Raw genomic sequence first — 22,017 nt, 5'->3', positions numbered from 1 at the left:
GACGCGCAGGCTCAGCGGCCATGGCTCACGGGCCCAGCCGCTCCGCGGCATGTGGGATCCTCCCGGACCGGGGCACGAACCCGCGTCCCCTGCATCGGCAGACGGACTCTCAACCACTGCGCCACCAGGGAAGCCCTTAAGTAAACCTTAAAATGATTTTACTTGGGAAGTAATTTTGTGAAAGTGACGTCTTTAAAAATGCCACGTCCAGTGCATAGTAACGGGAAAAACTTTGCTTAGCCCTTCATGGATGTTAGCTCATTAATTGTAATGACTTTATATTGCTATGTTAATCCCATCTACTAATGAGAAAAATAAGACAGAGAGAAAGTAAATTGCCAAGATCATATAGTAGGGAAGTAATGAGACCTAAAATTAACCTATGCCTTCCATTGAATTCCATCCCAAACTCTTTCTAGTATCTCATATTGAAAATACTAGTTATCATAAGGAATACAGATAATCAACACACAAATAAATAGATTAGCATGATAATGTTATGCTAATTATGATACTTGTGATGAAAGAAATGTTAAGATGGATGTGCTAGAATAAAGCAGAGGCCAGAGTAGAGGGTTTAGAGAGTATGGTTAGGGAAGGCTTTTCTGAGAAGGTGGCAGTTGAGCTGAGACTTACGAAAAACAGACAGCTCTGCTTGGAATTTGAGGAAGCACCTCTTCTGAATGAAGAAGCAGCACACCCAGAGGTCACCATCTTGGTGTGTTCACAGAACAGAAAGCAGAACGGAGGGACTGAGCAGAGGGAGTGAGGGTGGACTGGTCTAAGATGAAGTTGGAGAAGCAGGAAGGGTCCAGATCAAAGCAAGACCTAAGAGACAACAGAATGGAGCTTGAATTCCATAACAACAATGTGAAACCATTAAAAAGTGTTAGAAGAGATGAGACATAATCCAGGTTGGGTTTTTGAAAGAATTCCCTGGTTGCTGTTGGGAAATGCATTCATCAGAGCTTAGAGTTGAAGGAGGAAGACCATTTGCAAGGCTTAAGTGGAAGGACCAGTGAGAGATGATGGTGACTTGGACTAGGAATGTAATGGTGGAGATAGATAAAAATGGGAGGATTCGCAATACATTTGTAAATAAAACATAGAGGATTTGCTGATAGACAAGATGGGGAAAGAGCATGCCGTAAATGAAGAGGAAGAAGCAAGATCAGTTGCTAGGTTTGGGGCAACAATGACTGGTGCCAGAGAGAAGAGGAGGAAGAGTCTTAGAAATGGTGCTCTGAAATGAAGAGCTCTTTGTTGGACATACTTAAGTTTTAGATTCTTATTGATAACCAAGTGAGGTTCTCAAGTATGTAGTTGGATATAGAAGTCAAGAGCTCAAGGGAAAGATCTAGGCTGGAGGTAAAAGTTGGGACATGTAGTCTGAGGGTTACCAGGGGAGGGATATACATTAAAAAAAGAGTCTAGGATAGAGCCCTAGAAACTCTCCAAAATGTAGACATTGGAGCCAGTCAAGGGAGGAGGAGGAACCAGTGAAAGAGATTGAAAAGGAAAGGCCAGGTGAGATGTAGGGAATGAGAAAGGGCTAAGAACTCACAGAAACATCTGGGAACCAAGAGCTCCGGACTCATATCCAACTAGCCCTGAAGGGGAGCCTTAGTCCAGGCAATGAGATGGAAGGAATAAGCTAGGACTATATGTATAGAAAGTCTGCTGATCACAAGCCAGGCGTTCTAGCAAGCACAGTGGAGGGGTCAGATGTGAGGAAGGGAGGAATAAATTGGTCCACATTAGGGAATGTGTGGGACAGCATGGATATGAGAGACCCTGCGATAAAGGCTGAGGGATGGAATTCGTATTGGGTAATCAGTTCAAAGTACACTCCAGAATATTCCTAATGTCTGAGTGAGGAGAGTAGGCTTTGTAGCAACAAGCTCCCTTGTGAAGCTTGAGGTATTATGAGTCCCACTTTACAAGTGTAGAAAATTACACTTGATGAGTTTGAGAAAATTGATGCCAGATGGAGAGTGAACTAGGTCCTTTGAGTCCAAAATCTGGGCTTGGCCCAGCACTCCGAAGCTCAGAGGTATTTCCTAAACTTGACTGAGAAGAGTCATCTGGAATGGTTCTTAAAAATATGTACTCCCTCTCTCCCTCCTCTGGAGATTATTATGTAGTTAGGTCTACGGTGGGGTCCCTAATTCTGAAAGTTTATAATTTGCCGCATGACTGCAGTTGTGGAAAGAAGATGCTGCTGGGAACACAGAACTCTTTGGTTAGTTTGGAATTTTACAGGACGATCTTTTATATGATTGTGATGTTTGAGGAAAAGGTAGAGGGGAAGTGAAAGGTTGGCTCTAGTTTAGTCTCATGTATCCCCACCAATTAAAAACAGACAGCATACAAATAAGTCCTTTGCCTTTTGAAAGCAAGAATTATATGGTCAACGAATACACTAGCTGTATAGCAATTGTAGATCTATTAATCATTTTTCTCAGGGACATCACACTTAGTTTCCTTGCTCCTTTCTTTACTTGAACCTCATGTCCATCTGCCTATTAGGGATGTCCTGAAGGTTGCCCGTTAGCTCCTAGTATGTCCTTAGGTGTGAAGAGCTCAGGAAACTGTGAGAATCATACTGGAAAATTCAAGCTGTTTGTTTTTCTTCTTCATCCATCTGGTCATTTTAACCCTTGTTGCAGTTCTTTAAGAATACAGTAGAGGGACTTCCCTGGCGGTCCAGTGGTTAAGACCCCCCTTCCAATGCAGGGGCGCGGGTTCGATCCCTGGCCTGGGAGCTAAGATCCTGCATGCTGTGAGGTATAGCCAGAAAAGAAAAAAAAACAAAACTATAGAGTTATTATCATTACACTTAGTCTTTTCATATCACAAAGGAAAAGTTAAATGGATTTCACATACAGGTATCCCCCAGTTTTCAAAAGTTCACTTTAGGGACTTCCCTGGTGGCACAGTGGTTAAGAATCCGCCTGCCAATGCAGGGGACACGGGTTCGATCCCCGGTCTGGAAGATCTCACATGCCGCGGAACAACTAAGCCCGTGTGCCAGAAATAGCAAGCCTGCTCTCTAGAGCCCGTGAGCCACAACAACTGAGCCCGTGTGCTGCAACTACTGAAGCCCGTGCGCCCAGAGCCCCGTGCTCCGCAACAAGAGAAACCACAGCAATAAGAAGCCCACGGGGCTTCCCTGGTGGCGCAGTGGTTGGGAGTCCGCCTGCCGATGCAGGGGACACGGGTTCGTGCCCCGGTCTGGGAAGATCCCACATGCCGTGGAGCGGCTGGGCCCGTGAGCCATGGCCGCTGAGCCTGTGCGTCCGGAGCCTGTGCTCCACAACGGGAGAGGCCACAACAGTGAGAGGCTCGCGTACCGCAAAAAAAAAAATAAGCCCCCGAACTGGAACGAAGAGTAGCCCCCTCTCGCCGCAACCAGAGAAAGCCCACGCACAGCAACGAAGACCCAATGCAGCCAAAAATCAATCAATCAATAAAATTTCTAAAAAAAAGTTCACTTTATTCCAGGTACCTTTACACCTCTCCGATTTTAGGAAAGACCTACGGTAGTACCTGTTTTTGCTAACTGAAATAAATCCGAAGAGGATTTTTGCTTTTACAAAAAACGTGGAAAAGTGAAAGTAGGGTTCAGTGTTTGTTTTGCCGGAGCCTCCTTTGTAGAGCAGCACACACCCCACCCAAGCAGTGAGAGTGGCCCCAGCAAGCTATTTCCTGGGAACCACACTCAGCATCTCAGCATCAAACCGCCATAACTTTGAACTGTGTCTGTGAGCGTCTGTGCTTGATCTCAATTTAGATGTGTCCTAAGGTGATTGCTTCTGTGAGTTACACCATCTCGACTTCTTAGGAAAGGTTTCAGAGGAACACACCGAGGCAACCAAGAAGTCAAACTTAACCTGAGTTAGAAATGTTCCCTTTCTGAGACACAAAGGCAATGGAGCAGGAGCCAAGAACACAGGCTCTAAAATAAAACTGTGGCCACATCACAGAAAGTTACAACAAGAGAAAGGGCTCTGTTACTCTCGTAGCTAAAATTACTGTACACCAGTGCCACATAGTGCAAGTTACAAAGCACTTCCACATTCACTGTGTCCGTGCAGCCGTAGTGGTGGGCACAGGACAGCTATCACTACCATTTTAAGGATGACAGACCAGAGTCCCAGGAAGCTGTGGAACTAGACTGTCTGGGATCAGATCCTAACTATGCCTCTTACTTGTGTGTGGCCTTTAGCAAGTGACTTAATCTTTATGTGCCTCAACTTGTTTATCTGCAAAATGGGAATAATAATAGCAACAGCAGCTCATAGGATTGTTGTGCAGTTAAGTGAGTCAACAGCACCTAGCATGCAGTAATTACCAATAGGGAAAAAAAATCCTTTACCGATAGTCTTTTATTATAGAGATTTTTGTAAAGTTTATATTTTTTAAAATTTATTTTTATTTATTTATTTTTGGCTGCGTTGGGTCTTCGTTGCTGCACACGGGTTTTCTCTAGTTGCGGCGAGCGGGGGCTACCCTTCGTTGCGGTGTGCAGGCTTCTCATTGCAGTGGCTTCTCTTGTGGTGGAGCACGGCCTCTAGGCGCGCGGGCTTCAGTAGTTGTGGCATGCCGGCTCAGTAGTTGTGGTACACGGGCTCAGTTGCTCCACAGCATATGGGATCTTCCCAGACCAGGGCTCAAACCCATGTCCTCTGCACTGGCAGGCAGATTCTTAACCACTGCACCACCAGGGAAGTCCTGAGTTTATACTTTTTTTAAAGCACATGCTGAAAAGATAAAGGAATATAAATGAGTAGCTCAGCTCCATTAAGAATTCATCCACATGGGAATTCCCTGGCTGTCCAATGGTTAAGACTCTGAGCTTCCACTGCAGGGGGCACAGTTCGATCCCTGGTCAGGGAACTAAGATCTCACAAGCTGAGCAGCAGGGCCAAAAAGAACAAACAAAAAGCCCCTGAATTTATCCATGCATTCAACAACACTTATTGAGTATCTACTAGGAACTTGGATAGATATCAGAAAGAATGCCAAAGATGAGGTAGAGGGTTCTGAATTTACACCCATAAAATGGTATTTTACTTCATCTGAGGCCAATAGTAGTGGTATTGAGGTGGCTTCAGCAATCTCATAACCTCCATCAGAATCTCTACTCAGCCATTCCAAATAGATTTACAAGCTATGTAAAAAGTGTCCCTGTTCTCTAAACTCAGGGACAAGTCTCCAGGCTGCCCTGATGACCAAAGAGCTGCCCTGTGCCCCTCCTTTCAATGGAGCCTTCGCTGCACTCCGAGCCTGCATTGGTGGGTCCCTGGCCCTGCCCAGAGCTGGAAATAAATTCAGGAGAACTACCTGGTGCCCAGAACACAAGGAAAAGGTGGCAAGTGGCTGCTGCTCGCGATATCACTGCCCATGGTACCCGGAAGCAGGTGGCCTCCTCGCCACTCTGACCCAGCCTCTTCAGGTGAAACCTGCCCCCTTCCTGGACCCCCAAAACAATATCAATGTCCCTTATGTCTTGGGGAGTATTTCCTTTAAGTCTTCTCAGAGGCTCCCTTTCTTGGAGAGCCCTCTGTGCCCTCCCCCAGTAAGATTTAAAGTGTTTGAGCTTTCATTTAAGGACTACTGGGGAAGTAGTCTCCCCGGTAGCTTCAGATTTCCACCCAGCTTCGGTTTCCACCCAGCAACCCAACCTCCCCCTGAGGCAAAGAAACAAAAATCCCAGCTAACCATTGGCCAAGCTGTGGGGTCGGCTGGGGGTGGGGGAGGGGAGGACTACCTGGTAAAGTGCTCTTGGAACCACCCTCAGTAACCTTAGCACAAGGGTAGACAGGATACTATACACTGGGTGAATGCTGCCCTAATTTTTTAAAATATGGCACAAACCCGTGTCCCCTGCATTGGCAGTCGGATTCTTAACCACTGTGCCATCAGGGATGTCCAAGACACCAGTTTAAAAATCATATCCATTAGAATTGTCCTAGAGAATCAGCCTTTTAGAACTGGATCAGTGATCCAGAAAATATCTAGAGGAATGAGAACAGGCTGGGGAAGGATCTAGAAGTCATTGCAGGACAGAAGTAACTGGGAATGTTCAATGTGAAAAAGAAACGACTCAATGGAGACATGAGTCCTGTCTTCAACTCTGAAGAATTTTCATCTGAGAAAGATTAGCCTCCTGGGTCTGTGTAATTTCAGAGGGCAGAATGAGGATAAAGATGAAAAGAAAAGAAAAAAGAAAGGAAAGAACAAACAACAACTACAGAGAAGCAACTTCTACCTCATCATAAAGAAAAGCATAAAGCATTGCATAAATGGAAAGGGCTTCCTTATGATATAGTGAGATCTCCCTGCCCTAGAGAGTTTGAGCATAAAGTACATGACAGCCTATAATGAATGCTGTAAAAACAGTTTCTAAACCTGGAAGGCTGCACAAAATCAGCCGTTGGGCAGGAGTTTTTAACCTGAATCCCTGGGTAGGCTTCAGGCAGACTCTGAACACACTGAAATTATAAATAAAGCTTATTTTAGGGGGGCATCTGTATCTATCCATAACTGCTTCTATTTGTATGTTTAAACCAGAGTGTCCAAGAAAGGAATAACCCAAAATAAAGTTTAGGGTGATTTGCCCTAGGCTGACTTCCACCTCTGATTCTAGGATTGAAATTCCTGCACCAGCATCTTTGTGTGCCAAAGGTCAGTGAAACTTCCAATGAGCATGCATTGACAAGCAAAGAGGATTCTTTGGATGCCTGGGACGGAGATGTGGGCCATCCCTACCTCAGTATCACTACTTTTGGCTTCAGATCTTTTTTCGTTTTTTGGCCATGCCACACCACGGCTTGTAGGGTCTTAGTTCCCTAACCAGGGATCAAACCCAGGCCCCCCGCATTGGAAACTTGGAGTCCTAACCACTGAACCGCCAGGGAATTCCCTTGGCTTCAGATCTAATCTGTAGTAAGTGAAACAAAGTGACATTTTGTGGGTACAAATTCAAAACCCTTTAGCCTTCTTTGATACCTGCTCCTGATGTCTACCCAAGCTCCTGGAAGCGGGTGAGAGTAGGCTCTAATCTTCTGAAATATGGCAGAAGAAAAAGGCCTCAGGTCTCCAGAACCCTCTGGGGCTTTTCTACTCACCAGCCCCTGACTCCCGCAGTCAGCCTGGAATTGTCTTGGAGGCTGCATGATTGGAGACAGTGTCATGCCTGTTTGTCTTCCACTTAGAACACTCTGTGCTACACCATGCCAGGCAGCTGCAGCCTCCAATAGGACACCAGTGGGCCCCGGGGTGATGCCTGCAGACAGCTGGCACTCAGCAAGGTTTTCCACAGACTGGGACCTGAAGGAGGCCTCCAGCCCAGCTCTAATGAGGGGAGGAGAACTTTTCAGGTAGCATATCCTGTCACTGGAGACCAAGAACATACGAACAGGCAGGAGAAATAAATAGTCTCCTTATCCCCACTCTCCCTTCCAGTTTTTCTCTCTTCTCTGCTCCTCCATTCTTACTCTCTTTCCGTATTCTCTCTCCACTTCTTTGATTGCTCTTCCCCTCCCCTTCTGTGTGACATCTCAGTTGGCTCAGTGTCACTATTCAAAATTTTAGTTACATAACATGGCTTATGAAAGCAAAATAACCCTGCCGCCTGCCATGCCAGGCTGGGTGAAACCCAGATGAAAAAAAAAAAAAAGCACCTGGTGCTCGGCGCTTCTGGGTTTTCTTGGATTCTTCGCAAGGAGGGTCAGCAGAAAAGGGCTTGCGTGCTCTGAGGGCACCAGACAGCTGAGTCTCTCTTGAGATGAACTCAGTCAGGTCTTGGAGCTTTCCAGAAGGCAGAGGCAGAACAGGTCAGAGACAAGGGAAGGTGGGGCTGCAGTGAGTGGTGGCAAAGACAGACTCAATGGTTAAATAAACGTGTGAACTAGGACAGGAACCTTCCATCCTTTCCATACTCTGTCACCACCTCTGGAATTCTAAGTTGGCGTCTCTGCTGAAAACTTTGCACAATACACACTAGTTTACTAGCCCCTAGATGTATTTCTTGGTTTCTCAATAGATGGGAGGACAAACGGCAGGTCCATATCAATAGTTTCAAGCTCCCAGAAGTGACTTAAGTTAACCTCGTCCCCTGGGAGATGTCCCTGGCTCCCAGATCTTGATTATTCAGGCAGAAATATTAATGCAAGCCCTCCCCAGGGGTCTCTCCTGGGAATGCTGTGGTAAGAACATAGTTTTTTTTGCGGTTTCTGGGTTTGTATTCATTCTGCTGAGGACTCGCCTTTTTTTCCTAAGTATATGGATCAGGAGAAGGGCTGATCCATAATGTCATTTTTTAGGATTAGAGAAAGTTTAGCCCAGGCTAAAGGGGAATCAATCACACTGTGTATATATCTTCTCCAAACATTTTAATCCAGGTGAAATGTGGATTACAATGACCATCAAGGGCGTCTTTGACAGGAAGGCGATATCTCACAGAGGAGCATGCAGGTTTGGGCTTGTAGTGGAGCTAATATGAATGGAGAGGTTGCACCTGGCTTTGGAAGGCCTATAGGAGTCCAGTCTGGGAATTTACTTTATATGCACACACACTTGGGGGCATTTTTGGTCCCTGGAAACATTGCCTCTATTTTCTTGCCTGCTCCGTGTTCCCTGTATAGCTCCCAGAGGACCTTCCTGCGGTTTGGGATGGAGAAAGGGAAAGACATATCCAAATTATTCCTCGCTCCCAATTAAGTGCAGGCATTGGACTGGAAATCCTTAATTCCACTCTCTGACAGACAAGAGAGAATCATTAAAAACAGGAATCAAAGAAATGAAACCAGAAACTGTAAATAAAAGACTTTCTCCCCAGGATAATACTTTAATCTTTACTATTGTCTTAGGGCCAAAGCTGCTCACCGTGATACATTTAAAGATTGGCCTAAGCTCAAGAGGTGGAGCTTTTCCTTCCTCTAAGCGTGGACTGAATTTCGTGACTCAGTTCCAGCATATAGAGCACGGCAAAAGTGATGGGAGGGGCTTCCCTGGTGGCGCAGTGGTTGAGAGTCCGCCTACCAATGCAGGGGACGCGGGTTCGTGACCCGATCCGGGAGGATCCCACATGCCGCTGGGCCCGTGAGCCATGGCCGCTGGGCCTGCGTGGCTGGAGCCTGTGCTCTGCAACGAGAGAGGCCACAACAGTGCGAGGCCCGCGTACCGCAAAAAAAAAGTGATGGGATATCACTTCTAAGATTAGGTTATAAAAAGACTGTGTCTTCCATCTCTCTCTCTCTTGCTTTCATTTTCTTTCTTGCTTCACTCACTCTGAAGAAAGATGTGTCACGAGTGGCACTGTGGAGAGGCCTGTGTGGCAAGGAACTATAGCCTCCTACCCAGTCATGTGACTGAGCTTGGGGACAGATCCTGTAGTGCAGTCACATCTTCATAAACTGCAGCTCTGACAGTTTGACTCAACCTCCAAAGAAACTCTGAGGCAGAACCACCCAGCTTCATCACTCCCGGATTCCTGAACCCAGGACACCGTATCAGATAATAAATATTTGCTGTTTTCAGCTGCTATATTTTTGGAGTAATTTGTTATGCAATGATGGGTAACACACTTCAATGCTTTCAAATTATATATAGCCCTCAGGGATGGAGAGTACTGGGCTAATTTTCCTGGGAAAGATTGTCATCCAGCTTTAAGATTCCTGTACATGAAGCAGGAGTCTTCAAACAGAGAGAAAGTGTTCTCTCTAACCTAGAAGAAATGAGTTTTAAATAGGTTAACTGTTCCTGTCATTCCTCATACTAAAATGTTGCCTCATATTTTTTACCCCCAAAGAAACATTGTGTCAAGGTGTGACTTGTTCATTTCTTTCAGACTTCTCCAACATCCCTGACTTTCTGAATTTAGCTGTGAACCTTGATCACAAATAAATAACTGTACATTGAAAGCAGTCATCCTCCAAGAAAGCAAATGTAACCCTTAACTGCTTCATTTCACGGTAGAACATGGTTCACTGCATGGAATTCTAAATCCAGAAGGAATTTCATGGATGTCCATAGCTTATCTCAGGCTGATTCTATTAGGATGGTGTCAATTTCTGTAGAAATGAATCATTTAATGCCAGATAGTCTAGGTATCAATGTGTTCCCAACTGTTCCCTCCTTAGGGAAGGGAGGAACCTGCAAGTCTCAGCTGTTTCCAGGATAGAGCGGTTGGGGTGATCATCCTTGAAGGCCCTGCATTTGGGACCAGGGAGAGGAGACTATTTCTGGACCAGGTAATTTGGGATGAACTGCAGGAGTAAGGAAGCTCATACACAAATCATAAACATCTAAGATTCATGCTTGTGATAAACTGCCCTCCCACCCCCATCCTCCACCCTCTATTCACTTCTTTTAGCCACTGACACAGATAATGACCTTTCCAGTTAATTCGACAAACATTTACCAAAGGCTTACATGGCTACAGTGCCTTAAGTAGGTTAGGCCATAATGTATTTATGTAAAGATGTTAATAGGGTGGCAGTTTCTGGTTCCTAAGCCCACCTAGGAATGAGTCTGGAGGTAGGTTATTTGGGGAGGAGAAACCCAGTACATTCATTTCATGATCCTCTCTTATAAACAAAGCCCTGGGGAAGTGGATTCTCCTACTATACTGTCTCTCTTAACATATCACAAATTCCTTGCCAGAGACCAGACAACTCACTTCTCTGCCCCTCCCCCAATCCTCTTTCCTCCCTTCTACCAGTATGATACTGTACTTCATTATATAGCATTATTTGAGGAGTTATCAAAACAGCTCAAAAAATCATTCGAGGATAAGCTAGTATACATAGCAATATGTCCTGAAGTCTCATACTGTTTCATGATGCCAATGACACTCTTTTAGCTGTAAGAGGGAGGGGCATGAAGAAGAGGAAGAATTTCTATTCAGTTGATACCCTCATTCCTATGTTTGCACCAAAACACCAAAAAGTAGTGCCTATTTGGTCCACATTATATCTATTAAATTTTGGAGGTATCTTGAATGCCTCTTCCATTTAACGTCAGTAGAGCAGAATAATAGTCACAAAGGAGGAGTTATTCTGAATCTTTCTTGAAAGGCAAGTGCAGAAAGGCTGTCATGCGGAGTTTAGATTTGACGAGTGTGCAAGCCTATAGATCTGCTGACTATGCCATAAGGTGGAGGAGTAGAGGAAGCTGAGACAGTCACAACCTCAAGACAATGCAAGTAACTTAATCTGAAATCCATGAGAAAGAGGACAACTTGCTGAGGTCCAAGGCCCTGCAAAAGAAAGTCATCAAATAACAATAGGAACTGCAGACACTTCCTCTGTAACATGGGACTAGGACACCATCCCCTTTATTTCAGAGGGACTCCAGGCAGTGAATCATAGATAAACAATTAGTTGACAGTGCCCCAAAACTTCTTGTCCATTAAGCACAGGAGAGGGTAGAATTAGAAAGGGTTGGCGGTAGAACCATGCTTTGAGCATCTATGTCCTGCCCCCCACTCCTAGTGACAGCTTTTCAGACCAGTGAATCTGCTTGAATATGTACTGCTTCTGGAAGAGATATTCTTAAGTTCCTGTCTCCTTTATAAGGTGCTATAGCTTTTGCAGAAGGTTCGTGTAGGGTACCTAGATTGTGTTCTAATGTGTACATATATGCATATGTCCCAATATGGTATGTGTCTATATTTTATATATGTGCATATATCTGCATATGATAAAATCAAGTTGACCTTTTTTTTTAATGAGTAGGTGGTGATTGAGCTAAAGCCTATAAAATGATAGGGCTCTAATCAAGTCAAATTGGTTACAGTAGCAATCTACCTGAAGCCTTTGGAATGACACGGTAACTTGCCACTACTCATAAAGCAACATGAGGCTCTTGGCAGCCTGACTCCAGCCAGAACCAACCACGCCAGCAGTCATTAAAAATTCAGTAAAACAGAACTTCACCTTAGTGCCATGACCAGAGTTAAAACACAGCCAAACCACCAAGACCTCGTGGGTTTAACACCACCCAATAGAATTGTGGGCTTAAAGCTTGCAAAACTGGTACTTAAAAATAATTCATGAAACAAGCCCTGCAGGCACCATGACAGGTCGGGATACAGCCCTGAGAAAGAAAAACAGGATCCCTGCCTTCATGAAGTTTACAATCAAAAAGTCTAGTGAGTGAAGGGCTTTCTTTGCAATAGCAAGTTACTTTTCAAACTTTGTACTTTTATTGGTGTAAGGGCCAAGGAGTAGCTGGAATTACCTAAGTGCAGCCTTTGGTGAGATATTTGGAGCCCCAGCACCAAGTATTTGTTTAGGAAGTTCTTTTATCCACTAGGGTAAAATTCTACCCAGCAGCGCAGATCTGGCTTGTTAAATGATCCCAGTAATAACCATCCAAGGAACTCCTTGGAATCCTTTATCAGCTCCTTGACGTTCTTCTTCTAGCTTGTGTTGTCATTTAGCTCTTATCCAATAACTGGTAGGATGGAATTAAGGGAACTCGTGTTTAAAATGGAGAAACTCCTTTTGTGAATACTGGCCTGTCTCTTTAAGGCTGAAGGCTTGGCCGTCATTCTGTTTAATCTATCACTGATAAAGTTATCACGTAACCTAGTGTCTGCTAAATGAGCTATAAAAAACACCTTAGAAATACAAGGGGATTGCACTGCGACCTGTAGGTCAAAGCTAACTCTATGTAAGAGGTTGGAGAAGGAAATATACTAGTTGTTTCCACCTAAATCCTGATCACATTGAGAATTCCTTTCTATGTAGTCTGTCAGAGAATTGCTTACAATGAGCACACAAGCAAAGTGCTCAGGTTATTTCCTTAATGTAGTGCTTGTGCTGTGCAGAATACCCCCTCACCAAGAACTGTGCTGGTGACCCAGGGAAGGGAAGCCAACTTCGGCTGGAGAGAGGGAAATAGAGCTTCAGTTGAAATAAATAATTTATCAGCAAAACCTGGAAAACACCGAGAGCAAGAGGGCACTCTTAAATCATGCCAAAACATGGTGCAAACTGGGACCACTCCCAGCAAACCAACAGGTAAGATCATCCTACTTTGAAAATGGGATATAACCTAGAAAAAAAAAATGCAGATATCTAGGATCACCTAAGACTAGAGCAATAAGCACTTGCCCAAAGAAAACCCATCTCTATAATAAATTTGCTGTAACAGGCACCAGCTACCTCCAAACTGATAGAGGACGCTACTTTTTAAAAAGCTAATTACGATTGCCCACGATACCTGGTACCTTACAAGGACAAAGGATGAATAAGTGCTTTTGCTAGAGGTATGTGCACAGCACCGGAGAGCGGGAGGGAGCTCCTACCCAGCCTGATGTGGAAATGAAACTAGGGTAGGAAGAAGCCAGGACGAGGTGGAAGAATTTCCAGGTTAAGGGACAGGGAGCAAAGGCACTGAGGTGTCAACATAGTGCTTTTGAGGGTATCACAAGCAGCTCACTGGTCTGGTGCTGCAAGGAAAAGCGTATCCAAGGCATGTCTGGGGCTGGCTTGCCCTCAGCACAGGCAGCCTCAAAAGGCTTTAACCAGGGCTTTCCTGGTGGCGCAGTGGTTGAGAGTCTGCCTGCCGATGCAGGGGACACGGGTTCGTGCCCCGGTCCGGGAAGACACCACGTGCCACGGAGCAGTTGGGCCCGTGAGCCATGGCCGCTGAGCCTGCGCATCCGGAGCCTGTGCTCCGCAACGGGAGAGGCCACAGCAGTGAGAGGCCTGCGTACCGCAAAAAAAAAAAAAAAGGCTTTAACCAGCGTAGCAACGTGGTCAATATTTGCTATTTAGATGAATCACTGGCAGCTGGGCACAGGATGAAATGGAGACCAGTAGGGATAGTGAGACCAGTTGAAAGCACACTAAACACTTCAGGCTGCTATAAAATTAAGGCAGAGGGGTATTCAGAACAATGTGACAGCACGATAGGTCAAAGGCAAGCTCTGGAGCACAGGCAGGGGGCGGCTGGTGTTTGTACCCTACTGCAAAATTCTAAGGCTGGGATATGCCTTAACCCACATATCCAAATTCCCAAAGCATGGGAAAGATCTCGTTGGCAACAAGACTCAGGAAAGATTTTTTTTTTTAATTCCAAGAACAGGTAAACCTGAACTTACTTTGCCTCTTTTAAAAAACTCCCCTTTTTTTGGTAGTAAAAGGGAATGAAGAGGCACATAGCGATTTAAAAGAATCACAAAGAATCAAGTCAGAAGAGATCTTATAAATGTTAGGTTGATTTATAAGAGCTGCTCTGGGCAGTTAACACAGTTTGTTTACAATGAGTAGTTATCTGACTCTGAACATACTGTATGTACATGGCAATTAGAAGTTGTCATGGTAAGAAAAAACCATAGCCTGCCTGCTGCAGCCAACACAAAAACAGCCAGAAACAGTAGGGGAGACGTAGGGACAAAGGTGGGGTTTGTTTTTATTATAAAAGAAAAAAAAAAAAAACTCCTCAGGAATCTAAACAAAGGAAGGGAATATTTCACACTCAGAGAATAGACACCAGGACACAAAATTACAAGTGTTTTGACTCCAGACCTGTCCTCATCTCTCCAACAGCAGACATGGGAAGAAGACAGCTAAAGCAAACAAGCAATTCTGTAAAACAAAGACTTAGAAACCCTACAAATACGATTAAAATCTAAACTTGTTTTGCTTTAAAAAAATTTTTTTTTAATATATCAAAAGGCCTGCTTTAGTGACATGCTAGTCCCACCAGAAAATAACCCCCAAACCCCCTTGTCAGTAACATGCTCAAGTTGACCAGCCAACTCATATTTCCAAACCCCTGTGTGTACAAGTACATGTGTGTCTTTTGAACCAAAGCCCCAGGGCTCAGGTGACTGCTGCTCCCGCGGGCTGACACAGCCAAGCCGTGCCAGCCTCCCCAGAAGGGTGAGCAGGGCAGAGAAGCCCTGAAGTGGTAGTGAGGGGATGAGAGCCCGGTAGCCAACTTGTCAAGCACCCCCCTCCCCCCACCAAAAGGAGACCAGACTACTCAACTCAAATTTGGCTCCCTGTGACCAGAATGGTTTTTACTTGCTAAAGAGAAAACACACATTTATCTGCACACCCGTATATATAATTTTTTTGTTTTTACATTTAAATATAAAAATACTACTCTGCTTTGTGTTATAAATGGAGGACCAAACAACATGGAACTCTTTCTTTTAAGGTAGGGCTATCCATCCATTTATGCTGAGCTTGTCAGGGCATTCAGCCCCAGGCAAGGGAAGCACCACACTAGGAGATGTAGGGCATTTTCCTACCTGATTTCCCACCATTCCTTCTCCCCTAATTCTCACTTTTAATAGAAAGTTGGTTATAACCTTATAAGTAATGGAATTTCTCACCAAGAAAGGGAAATCCTAACCTTACCACAGAATCATGCCCCCTGCCCCCCACTCAGCTACCACGCAGAGAAAGTCTTCCCCCTCCCTTCACAAATACTATGCTCTCTGTCCGGAGAGCTATGCCTATTGGACAAACACACCTGATTAAATGGAAGCAGTGGTTATGTTTCCCCAACCCCACCCCGACTAACGCACTAGAAAGCTTCAGTGATAGGAAAAAAAATGGTGGGGGGGTAGGTGGTTGTGAGGAGATTAAGAACTTGACCCCTCTATCCTGGCCAAAGAAAGCAAGAGTGAGGAATAAAAAAAGACCTTGACATCCCACCCTTTGAGTTAACAGCTATTATAACAGGTGAGAGGGGCAAGAGTGGCAGCAGGATGTAGGATTAGGAGGGGTTTTGACGGCTGCAAGTCTAGTCCACTTAGTTTTTGTACTGGAAGGGCTCGTCGCCAGTTTCGTTGAGAAGACACGTGCGGATGAGGGCTTCTGTCACCGCAAAGGGGTCACAGTTGGCAGAGGGGCGACGGTCTTCAAAGTAACCCTTCTTCTCCTGGCCGACAGTCCGGGGAATGCGGATGCTAGCGCCACGGTTGGCCACGCCGGCAGAGAAGTCGTTGATGTTGGAGGTTTCGTGGAATCCAGTTAGGCGCCGGGCGTTGTCCAGGCCCCCCTTGGGATCGTAGGCTCGGATGTGGTACTGGTGTCGCTTGCTTAGTTTCTCGATGGCCTCCTCAATGTACCTGGAGGAGACAGTTAAGATGAGGGTCCAACCTGCCACCAGGAAACCCGCCCTTCAAGGGCAGAGGAGCAGGTGTGGATCCAAGAATGGAGTGACTCATCTACCAAAGACTGTTGTCCAGGGTCTACTTCACCAAAACATGGCCCCAGGAGAACAAATTCTCCACAAGGGCAGCACTTTGCCTTGTAACCTGTGTCTCTTAGTGCTCAGAAGAGTGCTAGACATGCAGTAGATGGCATTTGTTGAATGAAAAGATCCCAATCAAGGACTTTCTCCCACCCACAGGCATTGAATTCATTCATAAGCCTGTACGGTTACTAATTTAGTTCTTACTAAAGACTTTCAAATGCATTCATCTGTGTCAACTTTCCCCTATCACCATCCTTGAATCCTACTCCTAGAGTATTTTTGGGGTACTTTTCAAATAGAAACAAAATGACAGGATCAGAAGACAATTTTTGAAGCCAAGGGCTAAGGTACGAACTGAGAAGGCGGCTGACTCATCCCCGATACATCAAACCCTTGGCAAGTATTCTTGCAAAGAGAGTGAAACAGCCCCAGCAGGAGGCGGCACTCACGTCAGACCATTCTCCTCTCGCATGGCCTTGGTGCTGAAGTTGGTGTGGCAGCCGGCACCATTCCAGTTCCCAGGAATGGGCTTAGGATCAAAGGTGGCAATCACTCCGAAGTCTTCACACACACGATGCAAGATGAAGCGGGCCACCCAGAGATGATCTCCCATGTCGATTCCTTCACAGGGCCCTATCTGGAATTCCCACTAGAGAGAACGAGAAGACTGGCCTTTAAAGCAAAACCCACTGCTCACCCCCCAACCCAGAAGCTCTGACACGTGCACCCTTCTTACCCCTACTCCAAGCCACCTTGAGGACTTTGGGTTAAGGAGCGGGGCCCCATAGCAGCACTTGCTAGCAAAAGTCCCCACTCGCCTCTAGGTGGGGAAGGTGACGGACTAGAGCCATTTACCTGGGCAGGCATGACCTCGGCATTCGTGCCCCCGATCTTGATGCCGGCATACAAGCAGGCCCGGTAGTGAGCCTCCACGATATCCCTGCCATAGGCTTTGTCTGCTCCCACACCACAGTAGTAGGGACCTGCAGAGGCGTCAAGATGGAAGGTCAAGAGGCAGGACATCAAGAAAATTCCTATCTATGTGAGATGCACGGCCCAAAGTCAGAAGTCAGAAAGCTCTCAACACTTGCTCTCTGGAATCACCATCCCTGCCTTCACCTGGAGGTGCAGGAGTGGAGTGCAGGGGGCCCTCCTGGCCACATTCTCGGTAGGGCCAAAGGTTTTCCCGCAATGTTCATGTCTCAACATCCACGTCTGGATTTGGGTAGCACGAGGGCTCTCTCTCTTTACGGTATTATTTCAGCCAATCTCACAGATACTCCCTTAGCTTTTTGATCCACAAGGATTCACTCCCATCTCTGGGGAGAGAGACTTTCCTTGCTAATTAAGCACTTGGGGAGGAGCAAGATTCACCCCTCACCAAGGGGACTTACCTTGGGGCCCAGGGAAGCCGTTGGAAGGCCAACCAAAGGGATGCCCATCTGTGCCCATGAGAGTATATTCCTGCTCCATTCCAAACCAGGGGCGCTGGTTGCTCACCATGTCCATTATCCGTTTACAGGTGTGCCTTAAATTGGTCTCTAGGAAAAAGAAAGAGTCAACGCACTATTAGAGACATATGGACAAATGTACTGAATCCCTGCATTGGTGGGAAATACTCCTTGGACTCCAGGTACTTGAGATGTTGATTGTAAGCTGAATTGACCCAGTGTTAACCTTTCTGTGCCCCGGTCGGTCGGTGTAAAAGGGGACGATGAGAGAAGCTATGATTATATATCTGCAGGGAGACTCTCAAAAGGCTTTATTTATAACTAAACTGGGTTACAACAGAGTCACATGGGAGTGGATCCAGAACAGAGCAAGTTTTCACCTTATCTGCAAGCTGGCTCCTTCCCAAATACCAAATGTCAGGCACGTAAACCCTCTATTCACAAAAGAACTGCTTCTAGCTGTCAGACTTATTCCTAGTTTCTCAAGCATTTAGAGCCAAATCTACAATTTTTATTGAGAGAATCATTTGCCTATTAAGAGCTTTACATTCCAGGAGAGCAGATAAAGTGCTAAGTTCTATAGTACTGCTTAGTACAAAAAAATAAAAATAAAATAAAATGCGACGAGCTCAACTGGGAACAATTTCTAACCCAGACCGGAACTTTATAGACTCATTATGGCTGTTTCACTATGTCCCAGGAACCATTTTAAGATCTCTACGTTACATCAAAGAAAACCCCCAACTTCGTTTTCCTAACAGCCCTGAGGTAGGTATTACGAGTCTCCATTTTCACAAACGAGAAAATGAGGCTCAGAGATGGTAGGTAGCCTGCCCAGGGTACAGCACAAGCAGCAAGGTCAGGAAACCCTGCTTGTCGACTTCAGAGCTCAGGCCCTTTACCACAATTTGATAATGCCTCTCAAAACAAAGACAAGTAAGGTCCAGAGTCACTAAGTGACTTGCCAAAAAGTCTCACTGGCTGAGTGTAGCAAGAGACTTCATGGAAGTGAGACTCCAGCTGAGCTTAAAAAGGTGAATGGTGGAGAACTGGGAGCAATGGGTATGCCAGACAAAAACCAAAGGTGCAGTTACAGCAAACCTCAAGGCAAACGTATGTTATCAGTGAACCAAGATGCTCTTATTTTAGTCAGTGGACAGAGAAAGAAGACAAGCTCTCTGGAATGAAAAGGCAACCAATATTTAACATACAATTCTTCTCAATCATTTGCACATATTAACTCAATTAATCCTCTAAACAACTCTATGAGACGGATTTCATTATTTTCCCCATTTTAAAATCGGGGAAGTGAAAAGTACAGGAGAAAAATAACTTGCCCAAGCTCATACCAAATAAGTGGCAGATCTAGAACTCAAACCCAACATTCTCACTTCAGAATCCGTGTTCTTAAGATCTACAAGCAGGACGACTGTGACATGCGGCACTCCCCCAGCAGATTTAGAAGAATCCAATGTCGTTTTATGGAACCAACAATGGGAGGATGGACCATACAACCTCTCTGAACAAGGAAGTTCAGGACGGAGAGGTCCATGTCCAATCCTTCAGACTTCTAAGACAGCTCTGAGATAAGCTTGTCTTTCCAATACCGATTTTGGAATATCCTCTCCCGCCCACCTATACAATTCATGGACTGGGGTATCCATACCTATCCTATACACACCTGCAGGCTTTCGGTTGTACTTGAAGACTTCACAGAACACCAGCTTGTTGGGGTCCTTGCGGAAAGGGTCCCGAAACATGGCAGCAGGGACGAGATACATGTCACTGTTGGAGCCTTCGGATTGAAAAGTACTAGAGCCATCAAAATTCCACTCCGGCAACTCTGGGGTAAAAAAGAGAGGGGGAAATTATAGTTAAAACGCACAGGAACTTTTCAGATCTTCACAAGATCTATACTCTCTTGTCCAGAAAGCCAGCGAGGCATGCATGACTGCCACTATTACACGCAAACCCTGATGTTTGCAGGTAGCCCTACAGTCCTTCCTATCTGAGTTCCAAGTAAGACCACCGCATCACTTTCCTAAAAGAAGTAACAGTCACAAGAGCAACCTAAGAATGACGTTTCCTCTGTAAATAAGTCTACTGGACACCAAGGAGACAAACTGGATATCACCAGTCAGTCAGTCAGTCCTCATTTAAAGTATTGAAATCGGAGAAATAAAGATTCTCTGAGAGCCAACTCTGTTGCTTCTTTCTCTAATTCCTCCGCCCACTGTGTGACGGACTGTCCTAGTTCAAGTGGTGTCCTTATTTTAACAGATGAGGAAACAGACACCAGCCGGATGACTTATTCAATGGCGCTCCCATGTCACGTATCCACACTATGTTTTAAAGGCCAGTTCCTTCATCACTCCAGTTGCCTATGAGGTCTCCCAAGGCAGAGACCAGACTCTCATCTTGTATTCCCAGGGCCTATCCAATACCTGCCACATAGCAGGTGCACAGTATATGCTTTATATTACAGTCATTCATTCATTCGCTCAAATGTGAACATTATCAGAAGAGTAACCTAACCTAAAAGCAGGTAAAAGATGATGGACCACGGTCCCTTTCCAGAAGGAGAGTGGCTACGGTTTGTTCTAGACCAAAAGAATGAGGTTGTCACAACTCATATAATAGCTCCTGTAGGATAAGCAATCAGCCAGCTGAAGAATTTCCAGAAGTGGCATCAACTAAAAACTAATGACGGCTGGTCCTAGAGACCACTTTAGGGTGTTTGTTTTGCATGTAGAACCTCAGTGACACATGAGTCTGAAACAGCATTCAAATAGTTTGTAAAGTAGATGGCATAGTCAGGTGGTTTTCAAACTGGGTTCCTGGCCGTACCTTAGGGCCAATTAAGTAGGACTGCCCAAGTAAACAAAGTTTCCAACCCCTCTCGCCCCCAGACTTAGTCTCTTTTCCTTCAATATACTGGCTTACACGCAAGATTTCATTTAAATGAAGGGGTCCATTGCTGTTATGCTTGGAGGCAGTGTAGGAGCTTAATGTTGGTTGAATGAAGTCTGAAAAGTCCCGCCTTCGAAAAGCTTCACAAACGGAGGCCAAATCTAGTGGCTTGGTCTCAGGCTGCCGCCCACCCTCACGCTGCTCCCAGCCAGCTCAGTCTCTCACCTTCTATACACTTGGGCTCACAGTCCAGGGTCCGGGTCTTGCAGCGCAGTCCTTCTCCAGTACCATCAATCCAGATATACATAGCTTGGACTTTCTCACCCTGAGGCAGGGACATGTACACCTGCTTGATGCCTTTGTTCAAGTGGGAGCTCGCCGAGGTGGCCATGGTGGAAGGTGTTCTGGAGAGAGACAAAATAAAATAAGAACACCAACTCCAAACAGATCCTCTGACGCAATAAGGACAACTAAATCAAGAAGCAGCGGGAGTGGTGGCCCCTCCCTATTTAACTTGCTTTCAGGGAGATTAAACTTTTATACTAGACAAAAGTCTCCTTATAAGCTTCCTCAAGCCAGAATCTAAACTTGTGAGCGCTAAGCTCTACTTTTTGCAGTTTATCAGAGGTAGAGGAATTGTTTCATTTTTCACCCTAAGATACTAGAGGGAGAAAAAAACCCCAAAACACAATGAAGATACAAAAGTTCTGAAACAGAAAGTCTGCCGAACAGACATTGTCTCCAAGTAAAATCCAGTCACAGAAAGGCTTGGCTGCTATGATCTCTGGGTTAAGTCTTCCCTTTTCCTTACACCCCAGAGGATATCTCAGTAAAGAGTGCTTTTGAAGATTCCTCCACCCTTCCAAAAAACAAACACCCCCCCCCCATTTAGTTGGTAGGATGAAACAAGGGGGCTAGCTAGAAGATTTAAGAGACTGGTGGCTTCCTAGAAGAACAGCAGTTATCACAATTACCAAGATGTAAAAATAGCCAATCCAAGTTGGATTCTAAGATACACGATGGCATAATTTGCATCAGTCTGAGGCAAAGTTCTCACTTCAGACAGGACATTTAAGTTTGACCAGATTCCACCAGAGAGCTTTTCAAGTAATTAAGAAATTCCCACTTCTAAATCAAAAAGCTCTGGGGTTTCAAAAGCTGAGGCATGCTAAAAACTGCGAGGCTCCACCGCAAAACCCCTGAAAGAAGAGACACTGAAGCCACAAAACCAAACCTCAACATTAAGAGGAAACGTTCTACTCCTCCCTCTGCTGTCGACAGCCCAGGGTGGCTGGAAAGGGAACACACTGTTCTCCTCCAATGACTTGGGTAACTTTCTGAAGTACAGTGGCAAAGTTTCTATGGGCAACCGTCCATGTTTGCCCAGCTGAAAACATAACTGCTTCTCCCTCCCACAGCCTCACCC

The 22,017-nt window shown here is 45.4% G+C and overlaps 1 protein-coding gene across 2 annotated transcripts in view; it reads right to left on the bottom strand.

The window, feature by feature from the left end:
* Window positions 1–14,218: 14,218 nt before the first annotated feature.
* The window catches only part of GLUL (glutamate-ammonia ligase), a 9,535-nt gene continuing 1,736 nt past the window's right edge, over window positions 14,219–22,017 (bottom strand). For both annotated transcript variants that reach the window (XM_024758842.1, XM_024758844.1), the window contains 6 exons: window positions 20,817–20,995; window positions 19,363–19,524; window positions 17,625–17,771; window positions 17,086–17,213; window positions 16,680–16,879; window positions 14,219–16,102 (listed from right to left, as the gene is read on the bottom strand). In XM_024758842.1, coding sequence (XP_024614610.1) covers window positions 15,784–16,102; window positions 16,680–16,879; window positions 17,086–17,213; window positions 17,625–17,771; window positions 19,363–19,524; window positions 20,817–20,995 — 1,135 coding nt within the window. In that variant the 3' untranslated portion in view covers window positions 14,219–15,783. The remainder of the gene's footprint in view (window positions 16,103–16,679; window positions 16,880–17,085; window positions 17,214–17,624; window positions 17,772–19,362; window positions 19,525–20,816; window positions 20,996–22,017) is intronic.

Source organism: Neophocaena asiaeorientalis, unplaced genomic scaffold, assembly GCF_003031525.2.
Source record: "Neophocaena asiaeorientalis asiaeorientalis breed wild unplaced genomic scaffold, Neophocaena_asiaeorientalis_V1.1 scaffold270, whole genome shotgun sequence".
In the NCBI taxonomy this organism is placed as follows: Eukaryota; Metazoa; Chordata; class Mammalia; order Artiodactyla; family Phocoenidae; genus Neophocaena; species Neophocaena asiaeorientalis.
The sequence above is the reverse complement of the archived record's forward strand: the minus strand, read 5'-3'. Positions and strand labels throughout refer to the sequence as shown.